At 44.3% G+C, this 15245-nt stretch overlaps 1 protein-coding gene across 1 annotated transcript in view; it reads left to right on the plus strand.

Moving 5' to 3' along the window:
• The window catches only part of Ube3d (ubiquitin protein ligase E3D), a 138003-nt gene that overhangs the window by 78721 nt on the left and 44037 nt on the right, over positions 1-15245 (plus strand). Inside the window, exon 9 of the mRNA XM_041679690.1 lies at positions 3509-3647. Coding sequence (XP_041535624.1) covers positions 3509-3647 — 139 coding nt within the window. The remainder of the gene's footprint in view (positions 1-3508; positions 3648-15245) is intronic.

Below are 15245 nucleotides of genomic sequence, written 5' to 3' on the forward strand. Positions count from 1 at the left end.
TTCAACCCTCCCCCAAGGTCCCCATGCTCCCAATTTACTCAGGAGATCTTGTCTTTTTCTACTTTCTACTTCCCATGTAGATTAGATCTATGTAAGCCTCTCTTAGTGTCTGCATTGTTGTCTAAGTTCTCTGGGATTGTGATTTGTAGGCTGGTTTCCTTTGCTTCATGTTTAAAAACCACCTATGAGTGAGTACATGTGATAATTGTCTTTCTGTGTCTGGGTTACCTCACTCAAAATGATGTTTTCTAGCTCCATCCATTTTCCTGCAGAATTCAAGATGTCGTTATTTTTTTCTGCTGTGTAGTACTCCATTGTGTACCACATTTTCCTTATCCATTCTTTGATTGAGGGGCATTTAGATTATTTCTAGGTCCTGGCTATGACAAACAATGCTGCTGTGAACATAGTTGAGCATATGGCCTTGTGGCACTGTTGAGTATCCTTTGGATATGTACCCAAAAGTGATATTACTGGGTCTTGAGGAAGGCTGTTTCCTAATTTTCTGAGAAATTGTCACACTGACATCCAAAGGAGCTGTACCAGCTTGCATTGCCACCAGCAATGCAGGAGTGTTCCCTTTTCCCCACAACCTCTCCAGCATAAGCTGTCATCAGTGTTTTTTATCTTGGCCATTCTTACAGGTGTGAGATGGAATCTCAGAATTGTTTTGATTTGTATAAGAAACCCTTCTTAAAGGCCTATGGCTAGCCTGGGTTAGGTGTCAGAGCTCATTGACATTCACATGCTTAGGAAGTGTCATGTGGCTTTAATAAGATGTGGGTTTGAAACAAATATTTTTGCTATACATTTAAACATTTCAGAATGTAAATAGCTTCCATGAGTCCAGTTGTGAGTGGTGGGTTTGAAAGTATAAATTCTGAGCACTTAAATTGTTTTTAAATGTACAGTTGTGTGTGGGGGGGCATTTCTTTTTTTTAAAAAAGTATTTATTTATTATGTATACAATATTCTATTTGTGTGTATGCCTGCATGCCAGAAGAGGGCACCAGACCTCATTACAGATGGTTGTGAGCCACCATGTGGTTGCTGGGAATTGAACTCAGGACCTTTGGAAGTGCAGGCAATGCTCTTAACCTCTGAGCCATCTCTCCAGCCCCGGGCATATCAGTTATGCCTTAAAAGGTGATGATATTGTGAGTGGGAACGGGGATGCAGCACAGTGGTAGAGTGCTTACTTAGTGTGCACAGACCGTATGTTTGATCCCCGGAACTGAAAAACAAAACTAAGGGTGTATGTCAAAGAAGCAGCTTTGAGGCAACTTCCTAATCTTTATCTCCAAATAAGACTGCAGAGTAAGAGGAATCCATTCATGTTTAAGCCTAGTCCTGGAGCGGGAGAGATAGTAACACATTCCAAATAAGAACACCGCTAGGGTGGTGGTAAGTGCTGTAATAGATAGAAGTGTGCCATTAGGCAATGAGAAGCAGGGTCTCTCCAAGGAAATGACATTGTGCACATCTTTTAGAAGTTCAAGCCCATTGGAAGAATATCTACTGTCTAGACCTAGAAGGTTCCTCTACTGGCCAGAGTATATAGTTCAGTGCTGTACAGGACAGGAAGGGTGGCTTGGGGAGGGCAGAAAGAGAGGGGTGGAGAGTGAGCCTGGAGCCACAGGACTGTACCTAAGTTTCACTTTTTAAAAAGATAGCGTCATTATTTCTATTTCAGAGAAATGTTGAGTATGCAAAATAATGAGCAAAAGCAGAAAGAATAGTAGAGCCAGTCAATATAGACTAACAATCTCCGAAGTACAGAGAATTCATTCAAACACATCCTTGCTGAAGTCGGGTCTTATATAGGAGAATGAGTGCAGTCTATTCTAGTTCACCCAAGCAGAAATGGATGAGCAGAATAAAAGCTTGTTGATAGAGTTAAATCCTCATCACGACTCACCTCCACAATGTTGAAGTTGGTCATGCCTCAGCCACCAGTGCTCCCCAAGCTGCTACCAGTTACTGCTGGTGTGTATAAAGTGAGACTTGCAGAGGTTAAGCTTCAGAAAAATGCCAAAGGAATACATCTGTTTACAAAGTAAATGTCTACATAGTATATATTTTATATGTGATTTTCTTTAAGACTGAGAATGGTGGCAAAGCGCTCTAGCAGGCATCACACCAGGAATCCTCAAGCAAACAGAAGCAAAATCGACTGCTCCTGTATTGTTTTCTCATCATTGTCTCCTGGATTTTTATCATTAAATGGGAAGTTGCAAGTCGGGGCTCCAGAGGCAGCCTTACTGCTCTCTTCCCAGCTGCCTCATCTCAGACAGCGCCTCTTGCCTTATCTAGTGTCAGCGCTCGGTTTCCTGCTCTCGCACATGAAAGAGTTCTTAGATGGGCTCCGCAGATTGCACAGAGCCTCTTCAAAGGCCCCTGTGAAGGATAAAGGGCAGCATCCTGCCAGTCCAACCTCTTCAAACAGCGCCTTTGCTTTTATTTGCATGACAGTTGGCCCGTTGCAAGACTTTGGAACAAAAGGATCCTAACCCTTTAAAAGTTTGAAAGTCACCGACCCAGACGTTTCCTTAGGTCCTCCACACTGAGAATGTTTCCACATCTATAAAATGGAGGTGGCAGCTCTTGCGCAGGTGGCTGAAGGGCCATCACAGCATTCTGTGTTGGGGAAAGCATGTGGAACATGGGAGGCATTTAGTATGTTAGCTGTTACTGCTCCCCTCCCCGTAGCATAAATAATAAAAACCCAGAGATAGATTGGAGTTCGACCTGAAGATCAGAAAAGCAAAGCAACCAACCACTAGAGAGCTCTTACCTCTGTGAAATCTTCAGACTGGAAGAGAGCAAGTTCCTGTCTCATCTTGTCTTATATTCCTCTCTAGTGCTGGGATTAAAGGTGTGCACCACCACCGCCTGGCCTCTGTGGCTAACTAGTGTGGCTGCTGGGATTAAAGATGCGTGCCACCACTGGCTGGCCTGTATGGTTGACTGGTGTGGCTATTTTGTATTCTGGTCTTCAGGGAAGCTTTATTTATTAAAATAAATGAAATATAATGACCCCTCTCCTCCCAGCAGGCTTCACTCCAATAGGCCTGCATGTCATATGACTATTTTACTTTGATTACTGAAAAACGAGTAATCTGTCTCTTTTATGCTAGCAACAGCATAAAAATGTCTTGGACATTTACCTTGTAAATATAAAAAGTTTATTCTGTGTGGGTTTTTGTTTGTTTGTTTGTTTGTGTGTGTGTTTATGCCCGCATGCATGGCACAGCACACGCCGGAGGTCACAGAATAACCTGCAGGAGTCAGTTCTTTCTTTTCACCATGTGGGGATCTTTTTCAAGTTCTCAGGCTTGGCAGTAAGTGCCAAGCCCAGCCTCGTGGATTTTTGATATATTTTTATTTCTACCTTTATATATTCTCCACACACATATTCACACACACAAATGAGTTTTCCTCTATGTCATAATTTGTAGAGTAATTCTGACCATGCATTTATGGAAGTTAACATATCTGTGTGTTTCAGGCTTGCCAGCTCATGGGAAAGTGACATCAGCGTCCACCCTTTAACCCTGCCCTCTGCAACCTGCTTGGAACTGCTGTTGATACTGTCGAGGAGCAACGCTTCACTGCCTCTGTCCCTTCGCCAAATGAATTCCTTTAAGGTAAGGAACAGCTCTGTAACTAGGATGCTTTTCAGGGATTCCATCATTCACAGGAAGCAAACCATGAAGAAACATAATTTCATATGACGATACTAAAGAGCTTGATGCATGCACTGCAGTGTTCTCTTCAGTACGTGAACAAGTAGTCTTGGAACTCAAGGATTATCTAGCAATGGCAGAACCCATAGCTCTCTAACTCCAGGTCCTAACCCCTGAAGGCTTCTCTAACAGGCCCGAGCACCGGATAATGTGGTGCCGGCAGGTATTGCCCTTCCCCATTTCCCTCTCCTTGCTAAAAGCCATTAGATTACATTCTTGCAGCTAGCCCCAGGGTCTATTCCCTTATTTGACCACCAACTCATTCCTGAGACAAAACACCGAGATCCAACAATCAAAATTTGTTACAGCACCAGCTATCCTGGAACTAGCTCTTGTAGACCAGGCTGACTCGAACTCACAGAGATATCTGCCTGACTCTGCCTCCAGAGTGCTGGGATTAAAGGCGTGTACCCCACTGCCTGGCTTTAAAATTCATTATTTGACTAGTATGTCTAATCAGGATCTACCAACTCAAATACAGACTCCCCCTTTTCTCCTTAAAAACCCACTCCTGCAGAAAAGCACTTACTTGTCCCTGTTGCTACTGCTTTCTGCCTTTGCAGCCCTACTCCCCACCCCTTCTGCCCCTCTGGGAGATAAATCTCCTTTGTGCTGGAAATTTGGTGTCTGGTGTGTCCTGTTTCAACTCCTGGGGGGCCAAAGTCCCTTGCAGCCTCCATCTTCCCCTTCTCAAGAGAAATGGCTGAAAGATCTGGCCAAGGGGCCTGTGAATGCCACTTCCTTTCTCACAGTTTTGATTGAGAGCAAAAAACGTCAAGTCATTTTTAGTGGCTTTGCTATGATAAGCTTGAAGTTAGATGCTGACCAAGTGTTCAGTAAAGATGAAGAACGGTTCCCAGCACCGTTCTCTCTCCTCAGCCCTTTCTTAGTCCTTTTCCCCTCCATGGGTACTAATTTGTATAGTTCTCTGCTGCTCATGTAGACTGAACAACAGGAGTACTCCTTCCCTAGCAGCCAGCAAACTGTCACATGAGTGGCAAATGAATATTAAGTAACAGCTTGTGTTGTGACCTAAAGCTACTGAGTGCATCTCTCTGGCCTTTGACAATAGAAAAAATACTCTCTTGAGGCTTTAGACGCTGGTGGAAGGGGCACACGGTGCCGAGGAGTGCAGGTGGAGTTGTCAGTTCTCATGAAGGGAGGGTTGTTGATGTACTCTAGGACAGTGTCAAGATTGACAGATGTTAACCAACCTCAGTCCCAGACTCTCAGAGGACTTTAAAACATACCCTCTCCTGCAGGAGGGAAACTGAGCCAGAGGGCCTCAGACTGAAGACCAGTCTGAAGCTGGCCTCCCCCATTGCCCATCTTGACTGAGTGCTGGCTGAAGGGCTGTGAGGGGTGTAAGTGTAGGTAGAGGTGGGCTGTCTCTCCCAAGTTGTCCACACACACTCTCTCGCTTTGCAATAATAGTCTTTATTTGAAGTGATTTGAAATTCTGTAATCAGTCCATGTAATGAGTGATACAAACGTTTATACAAACACATCCTTTTATGGAGAGAAGTACAAGAAACTTAGCCATTATTTCACGGGGAGCAGCATTTATATTTTATTTTCTTCTCTCTCTCTCTCTCTCTCTCTCTCTCTCTCTCTCTCTCTCATGTACCATTTGGGGTGATGGTCTCCACTTGTGAATTTTGTGGCATATTGGGGGTGGGGAATAGGACAGTCTTGTGTGTGATGTAAAGAGAGAATAACGTAGTCTTCAAGAGCTTAGAGGTATTGGAGTTATCTAAACAGAGGAGGAGGGATTTGAGAGAAGAAACAGATATTTTCTCTACTTTCACCCTTTGAGGGTGGCGTCTCAGCATCATGTAAACACAGACACACGGAAGGGCATTCAGTCACCAGAGGCATCTTGAATGAGAAAAGTCCCCAGCTCTGTCAGATCATCAGCGGCTGAGTCCCTCCCATGGCCAACCCACCCCTGGTTTCTCTCCCTTGCTGAGTGCTTGTCACAGAACATGGCACACTTGGCAGAATCTTACAAACAATATTTCCTGAAGTCTCATCCCTGCCCTTACCCCAAGAAAGATGATGATGCATCCTTACCAGGAGCATTCTGGGAATGGCTCCTTTCAGTAGGTCTTCTTTTCACATAAAGCATCAGAGGAAACATGGAAGGCTTCTGGCAGTGTTGGAGAGAAATATTCTCCATTTCATCTTTGTAACACCTACTTAGTCATTTCTGATAATTGAGAGAAGAGCCACCAATTCTGCCTGCATTTGAGGTTGGTTTTAATTGGAAATTCGCTTTCCCATACATCCTAAGTGCTGTTTTAGCAGGAGCTAAAATGACCCTGGTTATGACGCCCATCCTCGTCTTTTCCATCCTCTTACTTCCCTGCCGAGGTACAAACTGAGCCGAGGTGAATTCTCTCTGTGTGTCAGAATTCTAGCTTCCCCTCTGCTCTGTGACAGCACTTTGGTCTCTCCAGTGTGGTTATCTGCAAACAGAATGAAGATTTCATTGAGAATCCCTGCACTTTGGTTACTGTGGAGGCGCCCAGAAGAGCATGGGCATAACCACTCCCTACTTAGAAGTCTCCCGTGGCTTCCTGCTGATTAAAAAGAACATGAGCTGATACCACAGGCTGGTTCTGACCACAGCATCAGCGTGCTGGTTGTTATTAGGAGCATACTCTGTGCCAGGTCTTCTAGCATGGCTAGTTCTCTCTGTCTTTCTCGGATCTCAGCTCCAGGAGCTCGGGTCATCTCCCACGAGAGCTTAACCTGACTCCCTCCCTGAGATGCCTTCTCATCACCATTATTTTTGAACCCCGCCGCCCTGTGAAGTGATTGCACTCGTTTTTCCTCTACCGAAATGTATGTGAGTCAGAGCAGGGGGCGTTATAGTTTGAATCTAAAACAGCCTTAGAGGCTCTTATCTGTAACATTGGGTCTCTCCTTGTGATGCTGTTTTGGAGCCTTTTAGGAGGAGATACTTTAGCAAAAGTGGGCCACTGGGGGCAGGCCTTCGAAGGCTATGCCTGCCCCTGGTTGTAGCCTGCATTTTTCACTTCCTATAGGCTGAGGTATGAACAGCTTGCTATACCACACACACACACACACACACACACACACACACACACACACACACTGGCATGAGCCCAGCCATGCCTTCTCTACTGTGATGGACTAAGCCTTCTTACCAGGAGCCCAGGTAAATCTTCCCTTGTGATTGTCATTTCTATCGGGTACTCTGTCATAGGGATGAAGAAGAAATAATACAAGGGGAATGTGTGTTTTGTTCAGTTTTGTATTAACAAAACATAGAGCCTGTATACAGCAGTTAAAAAACACGGGCTGGATGGATGCACAGGTATCCTGCAATCAGCATGGGCATGGGATATCCTGGAAATCCAGAAGGCTGGGCTAGAGGGAAGCAGAGCACGGTAGTCTATGTGCAGGGCAGAAGCAGCAATCTCTTCTCTGCTTGCTCCCAGCTGGACTGGGTGCTTGGTTCGTGAGATTTGTTGACCAGGCTGAGTACTGATGGATATCTGCATTGAAACTGCAGCGTAGAGCTTTGTACAAGAGAGGAAAACATGAAGGGTTCCCTCTCAGTTCGTAAAAGGCACTGGTTAGGGGTCAGTTGTAGTGGGGCAACAACTTTTTAATCCCAAGCACTCAGGAGGCAAGGCAGGCTGATCTCTGTGAGTTTGAGGGCTACATAGTAAGACATAGTAGGGGGGGGGGGGGCTGTTTATAGGATTGGGCTCATGTGGACACTGAGACCACATCAAAGGAAAGGTGCATAATAGCCAACTTTGGGTACCAGAAACCGAGACAGATGGCTTTCAGAGGACTCCCGTGGATCAGGTAAATGCCCACCTGCTGCTGCCATCATTGCTGCTAGTGATTCCACCCTGCATGGTCAGAGGTCAGGGATGAGGCAGCCTGTGCCATGTCCATGCGGATAGGTAGCTGACTCCTGGCCTGAAGTCCCATATGTGCTTCAGGGTGACCTGACTAGCTGAAACCTGAGACTTCCAGAAGAACTTTAAGAGAACTGTACTGGGCAAGAATTGATGGTTTCCATACATGAAGTTTTTGTTTAGAATCCTAGCCTGTGACAGCTGGTAGAACTAGCTATTCCAATGGTCTTAATTCTAGCTGACAGGGAGACATGCCCAGGGAAGGCAGGTGATAGTAAGACTAAGATGGACGTATTTGTGCTGCTTTTCAGTTCCAGAGGCATCTTTGTCTAGGGAGAGGAATCCTTGTGTGTGTGTGTGTGTGTGTGTGTGTGTGTGTGTGTGTGTGTGTGTATGTGTGTGTTGATGTGAACACATGCAATGTTTATGCAGCTGTGCATGGAGGTCAACCTCAGGTGTTATATTCCTTCCTCAGGAGCCATTCAACTTGCTTTTGCCTTTTTTATAACTTTAAAAAACTAAAGTTTTTTCTTTATGCTTACGTGTGAGAGAGAGAGTGTGTGTAACAGGTGGTGCCCACAAAGGCCACTCTGGCCTTGGAGCCCCTGTAGCTGGAGTCAACAGGTGGTTGTGATTTGACTGATGTGGGAGCTAGGAACTGAATTAAAGTCTTCTGGCAGAGAAGCACGTGCTCTTAATTGCTGAACCACCCCTGAATACCCACACACAAAACAACAAAACAACAAAAACATAAACACTTGCTTGTTAAGATAGGATTCTTCTCTGGGCAGCGGTGGCACATATCATTAATCCCAATGTTCTGGAGGTAGAGGCAAGTGGATCTCTGTAAGTTCGAGACCAGCCTGGTCTGCAAAGCGAGTTCCAGAACTGTTACAAAGAGAAACCCTGCTTAAAAAAACAAAAACAAAAACAAAAACAAAAAGAAAGAAAGAAAGAAAAAAAAAAGAAATAGGGTCTCATTGGCTTGGAGCTAACAAATAGGCTGCCTGGCTTCTCCTGCACACTCCTCCCCAGGTCTGAGAGCACAAGCACACATCACCATGCCCAGCTTTTCCATGTGGGTTCTGGGGATTAGTCTCAGATCCTCATGATTGTGTGGCAATCCCTTTACCAGCTGAGCTGTATCCCCAACCAAGAGGGGTTTCCTGTCCTTGCATTCCGTCGGGAAACAGGTTCTATAGGATATTATTAGGTCTTACAAAAATAACTTGACATCAGTCATTTAAGACTAATGTATCTAGCTAGGTACTGTTTCAATGGCTGGCATTCATTAGCTTATTTCAGTTTCAAAACAGCACTGTTTGGAGGGCGCATTATTATTCCCGCTCCAGAAGACAGAAGCTGAGCCCCAGAGAGGGACTTGATCAGCCGACGGAAATAGTGATGGAGGCACATGAAATGGCGAGCCTTGCTCTGCAGCACCCCACCACTCTTAACCACTAGATAACGTTGCCTCTGGAAGGTTTTAGTTACACACATATGTTTTTAAACAAAAAGGCTGTGTAGGACCTTTGATGTGCTTCGGTGCGGCCTGGCTAGTTGAGGATTTTAAGAACTACTATCTCCCAAAGGCACTTGGCATCAGGGAGTCTTTTTTCTAGAGGCATTTGTGTGCCATCTTTAAAGATTTTGATGGCTGTGGCAGAGTGGCCTCCGCATGATATTACAGGCTTGTGCTCATTGATGCAGTTGCAATTACTGATTGTCATGAAGATGCCATTTATTCCATTAGTGCCTATGCAGTTTTCCTGCGGCCAAAACCGCCTTAGTCAAAATGGTGCCCAGGAAAGAGACCTGCATTTGGTGTTCCTTGGTACATACCAGGATTGACCAGAGGTCCTCAAGGTTCATGGGGAACTCTGAAATCTCACCTCTCACCTGCTCCCGTTATTGTCTTAGTTGGGTTTCATCTGCCTTAAGCACTGTGTATCCTAGTCATAGCCTGGCAGAAGTTTGGATAAAAGATTGAGCCATCGGTCCATACTCTGCCTCCCTCCTAACTTATGTCTTGACTCCTCTGAGGATGCTCAGGTGGGTTCTTCTTTGGAGCCCATGGTTGGTTGAGAGAATACAGCCTTGGCCCCTGGTCTGAAGAAGTATTCTTTCCGACACCTAACTCCCTTTCTATCCAGCTGCTCTTGACCATGCAGAGTGTATGGAAGGAGTTTCCAAGGACCTTGGGGCCTCATAACTGGAGCTAATAGTTCTTCCCTAAGTGGATTGTTGCCTTTTGTAATTTAGAATGTTTGCACAAACATTAGCCTTTGAAAAATCTTCACAACTCTTAAGATAAAGAAAGTAATATGTGGGCAAATATGTATGTGTGTGTATATGTTGTGTGTGTGTGTGTGTATATATATATATATATATATATATATATATATATATGGATATAGATATAGATTTAAGTATTGACATTCTGAGATAGTATTGAACCTAGATTTTAAGATTTTTATCTATTATTTATTCTTTCTTATGATAGGTGCATCTGGAAAAAGTTGCCAAGCAGTTCTGGGTATTGTACATGTTATATTTTATCTGATAACAACATGTTCTTTTTTCTTAATATCCTTCTGAGACTCACAATCCTCTAACACCAGAGCAGGGTGAGGGACACCCTCAAGTATTCTGTGTCCTAGAGAATGTTTCCCTGTGTCAAATTTGTTTCCTGTGTATGCTGTGTGGTTTACTAGTATGGGAATATGTAGACATGGAGAAACAGAAGGCTTCTTCTCTTACCCCTGTGTGATTAATCAAGGCTGGTCAAGGGTATTCTCTTACCTCGGTGGAGATGATGCGGTTGAAGCATTTTGAGATGAGATCAGAATTTGAGACCTCCCCCCCCACCACCACCACCACCACACACACACAAGCTATTATACAAGACTTTAGGCCTTGCTTCGTTTCATGCTGCTGTGAATTTTAAAGTTAAGAATCTACTGACATTTAAATTCCATCATTTTCATAATGGAAAAACCACACTTTCAACACAGTTACTCAGAACTTAATCATTTTACAATAATCCTCACACCCAGCTACCTTTTTACCCCATTAGCATTTATACAAAGTCACAACTAAAATTGGTTTCATTCATTTGCCTGTATTGCTGTCAACAGCTGAATAAAAAAACAAAAAACAATAGCTTGGTGTGAGCATTGAAGTTTAAGCTTAAGAACTTAAGCAATAAATAAAACAGGTGCTGTAGAACTATGCAGGCAGGAGCCTGGGGATTTTGCAGATACACAGCAGCAATGGGCTAAAGAGGAAGTGAAGTTTTAATCTCTACACCTTTTTTCCTGTCTGCTCTCAGACACTGTACTCCACAGATGGCTTCATTCATCTATTACTTGCCTTGCTCAATTGTGGGTAAATTTTAGCCATTATTATTGTGTCTTGTGAGCGTGTAGAATGTCTGTGGGTGTTGGGGGGATGTTCTGGGTATGGTCTGTGCACACATGTGCATACGGAGGTTGTCCTGCTAGGTCACTTTCTGTCTTATTCCTTTGACACGGGGTCTCGCACTTGCAACCAACAAGCCCCAGGCATTCTTTGGGGTGGCTGCTTCCTCATAGCACTGGGGCTCTAGGCATATGCACATGCACACCCAGCATTTGACTAGATGCTAGGGATTTGGAGGTGTGTTCTTCTGCTTGTGCAGTTTCACTCTTACATACTGAGCCATCTCCCCAGCCTGCCATTATTATTTGTAAAGTACTATTTTCCCTTGATTAGAAAATGATTGTTTTTTCCCATGATAGAAAAAGGGGAAAACACAGAAAAAAAATGTCAAGAAAATTAAAACTACTAGAGAAAAAAAGTGTTGCCATTTTATTCTTATTTATGCTTTGTATGTATTCACACACAGAAATTTATATTTATTATATAAATCAGCCTTATTGAAGATGTTGAGCTTAGTGTCATTTTTCAGCCTTTTCCTCTGCTTATTTCTGGCATGAAGATAATCTTCTGGGAGCCTGTTCAAAGACCTTGGGAAGGTGATAGTGCAGGGATCAGCCACACATACCAGGAGTGGCTATAAGTGAGGTCAGGAGGCAGAGAGACCTGGACCGAGGAAGACAGGCACTTGTTCACGTCACATTGCCACTGAGGTCTTATAACCTCATGTGTGCTTGAGGAGCTAAGACGGGAGTTTCGGCCCCTTGGGTCTCTAGAGGTGCTCCCCTTCATTCTTCCCTAAGCTCCCATCCTCCAAGTCAGAGATAACCAGACCTGGGTATCCTCCACACATTCACAGAATTTTCCCTTCTTTTCTTTTCATTATTTATTTTTTGAGATTATGATATATTTGCATCATCATTTCTCCTTTCTGTTTTCTGCCTCCAAAGCCTCCAAATATTCCTCCTTGCTCTCTTTCAAATTCAATTCATGGCCCTTTTCCCCATTAATTGGTGTGTGTATGTGTGTGTGTGTGTGTGTGTGTGTGTGTGTGTGTGTGTCTGTGTGCGTGTGCATGTGCGCACTCCTAAATACTCTGTAAGGTTACCTTTATGTATGTTTTCAGGGTTCTCGTGTGGTGTTGGATAACCAGTTGGTGTGCTCTGCCTTGAGGAAGATTATCCCACTCTTAGCATTCCTTATTGCCTATGGTTATAGGATTGACGCCTCCTGGGTTCCCTCATCTACTTTAGCACATCTGTTGTTGTCCTTGCTCAGCTCATGTCTAGCAGTCGTGTTGGTGAGACTTTGTGGGTGTACTTCTGATATTCCTAGGAGTCACAGTCATACGCCAAACTCCCTGATCCTCTGGCTCCTAAAAATTTCCCCTCTATCTTCTATAGTGTTCTACAATATCTTCATGAGCATTAGGTTTATGGGAGTTGAATTGTAGATCTATCCATTGGGACTGGGATCCACAACTCTACATTTTGATTGGTTGTGGTTTTTTTGTAATGGTCTCTGTTGCAAAGAAAAGTTTCCTCGATGAGAAGTGAAGACTGCATTTATGTGTGGGTATAAAGATAAGTATTCAGAGTGTAGTTAGGATTTGTGCTAGTTTAGTAAGGTGGTGGTTGTAGGTTCTCCTCCAACATCTGTGACGTCACTAGTTCTGAGTAGTTGCCTAGGTTTCCAGTCCCAGGCATGATTTCCTTCTTGTTGAGGAGGTCTTAAGTCCAATTAGAAAGCTGTTGCTTACCGCCATGGCATGTGTTACTTCCAATGTTAGCATGCCGTTACTGCGTCCTTAGGGTTACTGTGCCGTGCTGGTTCTTTTAGGTCATATCTTAGCTGGGTAGGATTGTTGCTTGATTACCTCCTTTGGAAGTTTGTGTGGCACATCCTAGTACCATGAACACTAGTCCTCAGAGGGGAGACTTTCAGGTCTGTTCTAGGGGCCTCTGGCCCCTATTTCTGAAGTACATGGTATCTTCAGCAATAGGGACTTAGCTTCCTCCTCTGGGGTGGGAGGCAGCCAAGGGTGGTAGCAATAGCCTGCCATGTTTTGAGAGTCGCTTGGACAACCATGACCAACAACTCAAGAGAGGACTTCTCATAATTGGTGTTGGGGTTTTGTCAGATAGTCTTTGGCTCTTGGAGGGAGCATTGTTAGTAGTGACTGGAAAATTTCATCTAAACTATAAATGTCTATTTACACACTGACTTAGGATATTATAGGTATTGTTTAGCTATAATCTTTACTATTATTTTACTCTTCTCATTTGTGGAATTTTCTTAAAATTGCTTTAACCTTTTTTCTCAAAATAAATTTCTGAGTAATTATTTCAGCAATTTGAGTGTGGAAAGATTTGATATCGCCCTTTCTCTGCCCTGTCGGGCTTTCTGCACTTTGGGGAAATAAACAGGTGTTGAGTTGAATACAGCACTCTTGTCTGAATTGTCTTTTCCTCTGCCTCCTTTCTCGTGGACTGTTTTGTTCTCCTGAGAGCAAGGCCAGGCAGAAGGCCTGAGGGTAGTAGATGGGAAGCTACTACCAGCTGTGCTGGCTACCTTACCTCTCAGATGCCCCCATCTCCCAATTCCTCAAGACATCTCCACCTCAAATCACCAGCAGCCCAGGATGCAGAGAAAGCTGGAGTGTCCCCGCCTTCTGTAGCTTTGATGGGTAGAATGGGGGGTGCTCTACCTGCCTACCTATTGAAGCAAGAATGAAGTAGATAGAGCTCACTAAGTCCACACGCGTGACTCTTGCTTTGTTGTCTTGTTTGTTTGGGGTATGTGTGTGTGGTTCAGGCACTGCATGTGTGTGTGTGTGTGTGTGTGTGTGTGTGTGTGTGTGTGTGTACCTATGCAGCGACCAGGGAAGAACACTGAATATCATCTCTATTGTTCTTTGCCATCTTTTCTTAAGACAGGGTCTCCATTCAGCTAGGCTGGCTAGCCAGTGAGCTTCAGATCCACCTTTCTCTGTCTTTGGGTGCAGGGGGGTTAAAGGCATATGGAGCGCTGCCCCGCTCTTTTCGTGGGTGCTGGGGATTTGAATTCAGGTCCTCATGTTTGCACAGCTGTTCTTACTAAGTCATCTCCCCAACCCCTATTGCCTTATTTTTAATAAGTTGGTTCTCAAAGAAATACATACTCAGGATTAAGAGTGTGATTTTTTTTCCCCCTCACTAGCAAACGGTGCTAATTTTCACTTTTGGCTTAAAAAATATCTAGTCAGATATTGCCTAATGCACATAAGTCTACCTGGTTCTTATGGTATGATGGGAAGTGGAGGCTTAATAATGAAGTGGGCTGGGTCGCAAGCACCTTTGTTTCTTGGGGTCATTCACTGTGTATCTTGACAGCTGTCCCTATGACATGGGAATGGGGACCACTAGAGGGAGAATGGGCGATGGCATGGTTGTATATAGCATTGTTTCTTGTAAGCGTACTTGGGAAACTTGTTTAGCATTCAGGTTTCTGAGTGGAATCTGGGAGTTGGACTTAGCAGACAGGCACTCCAGCTAATATCCGACATGTTTCTGGTATAAGTTTCTCAAAACCAAGTTACAGGAAACACATGATGCCAAACACCCTGGTAAGGTAGGAAATGGGTGTAGGGCATTCATTGTGTTGACAAACACTAGGTCACACGGCTTAATTATTTTTCTGCTCATTTCTTATTAACCTGTACCTGACACGGTCTCTGACCGTGGGATCTTTGTCTTGAGGTTTGTAGTTTCCCTTCAGGATTTGTCTTTGATTCTTTCATCTTTCGTTGTAGGACGCAGGTGCTCGTTACTGTAACTCACCTTTCTGCTCACTACTATGACCACCCAGCAGCCCCACCTGCATCCTTGCCTCTGGGCTGGCCCCCTCCCTCCAGCCTGTGCAGCCTGTACCCTCCTCTCCTCACAGCAGAGCTGAGGTGACCGACAGGCACTTGCACTGATGGAGGACTCTCAAGGTCTGCTTGTGGTTCTGCTACCCTCTGACTTGTGGCAGTGTTCCAGTCAGGTGACCTCTGTGGGTCTCTGTTTCGTTGTCTGTGGAGGGAAGAGGTTGGGATAAATTCTATTTTAAAGTTGCTTTTAAAAGTAGAGGCACATGAAGTCATTTTGTCTGTTCTCAGCTGTTTCTGAGTTGTTCGCCCCGACTGCATACTGTGACTTTCCTT

This window comes from Microtus oregoni, unplaced genomic scaffold (assembly GCF_018167655.1).
Source record: "Microtus oregoni isolate MIOR12 unplaced genomic scaffold, Mior012 000032F_ref0000030, whole genome shotgun sequence".
In the NCBI taxonomy this organism is placed as follows: domain Eukaryota; kingdom Metazoa; phylum Chordata; class Mammalia; order Rodentia; family Cricetidae; genus Microtus; species Microtus oregoni.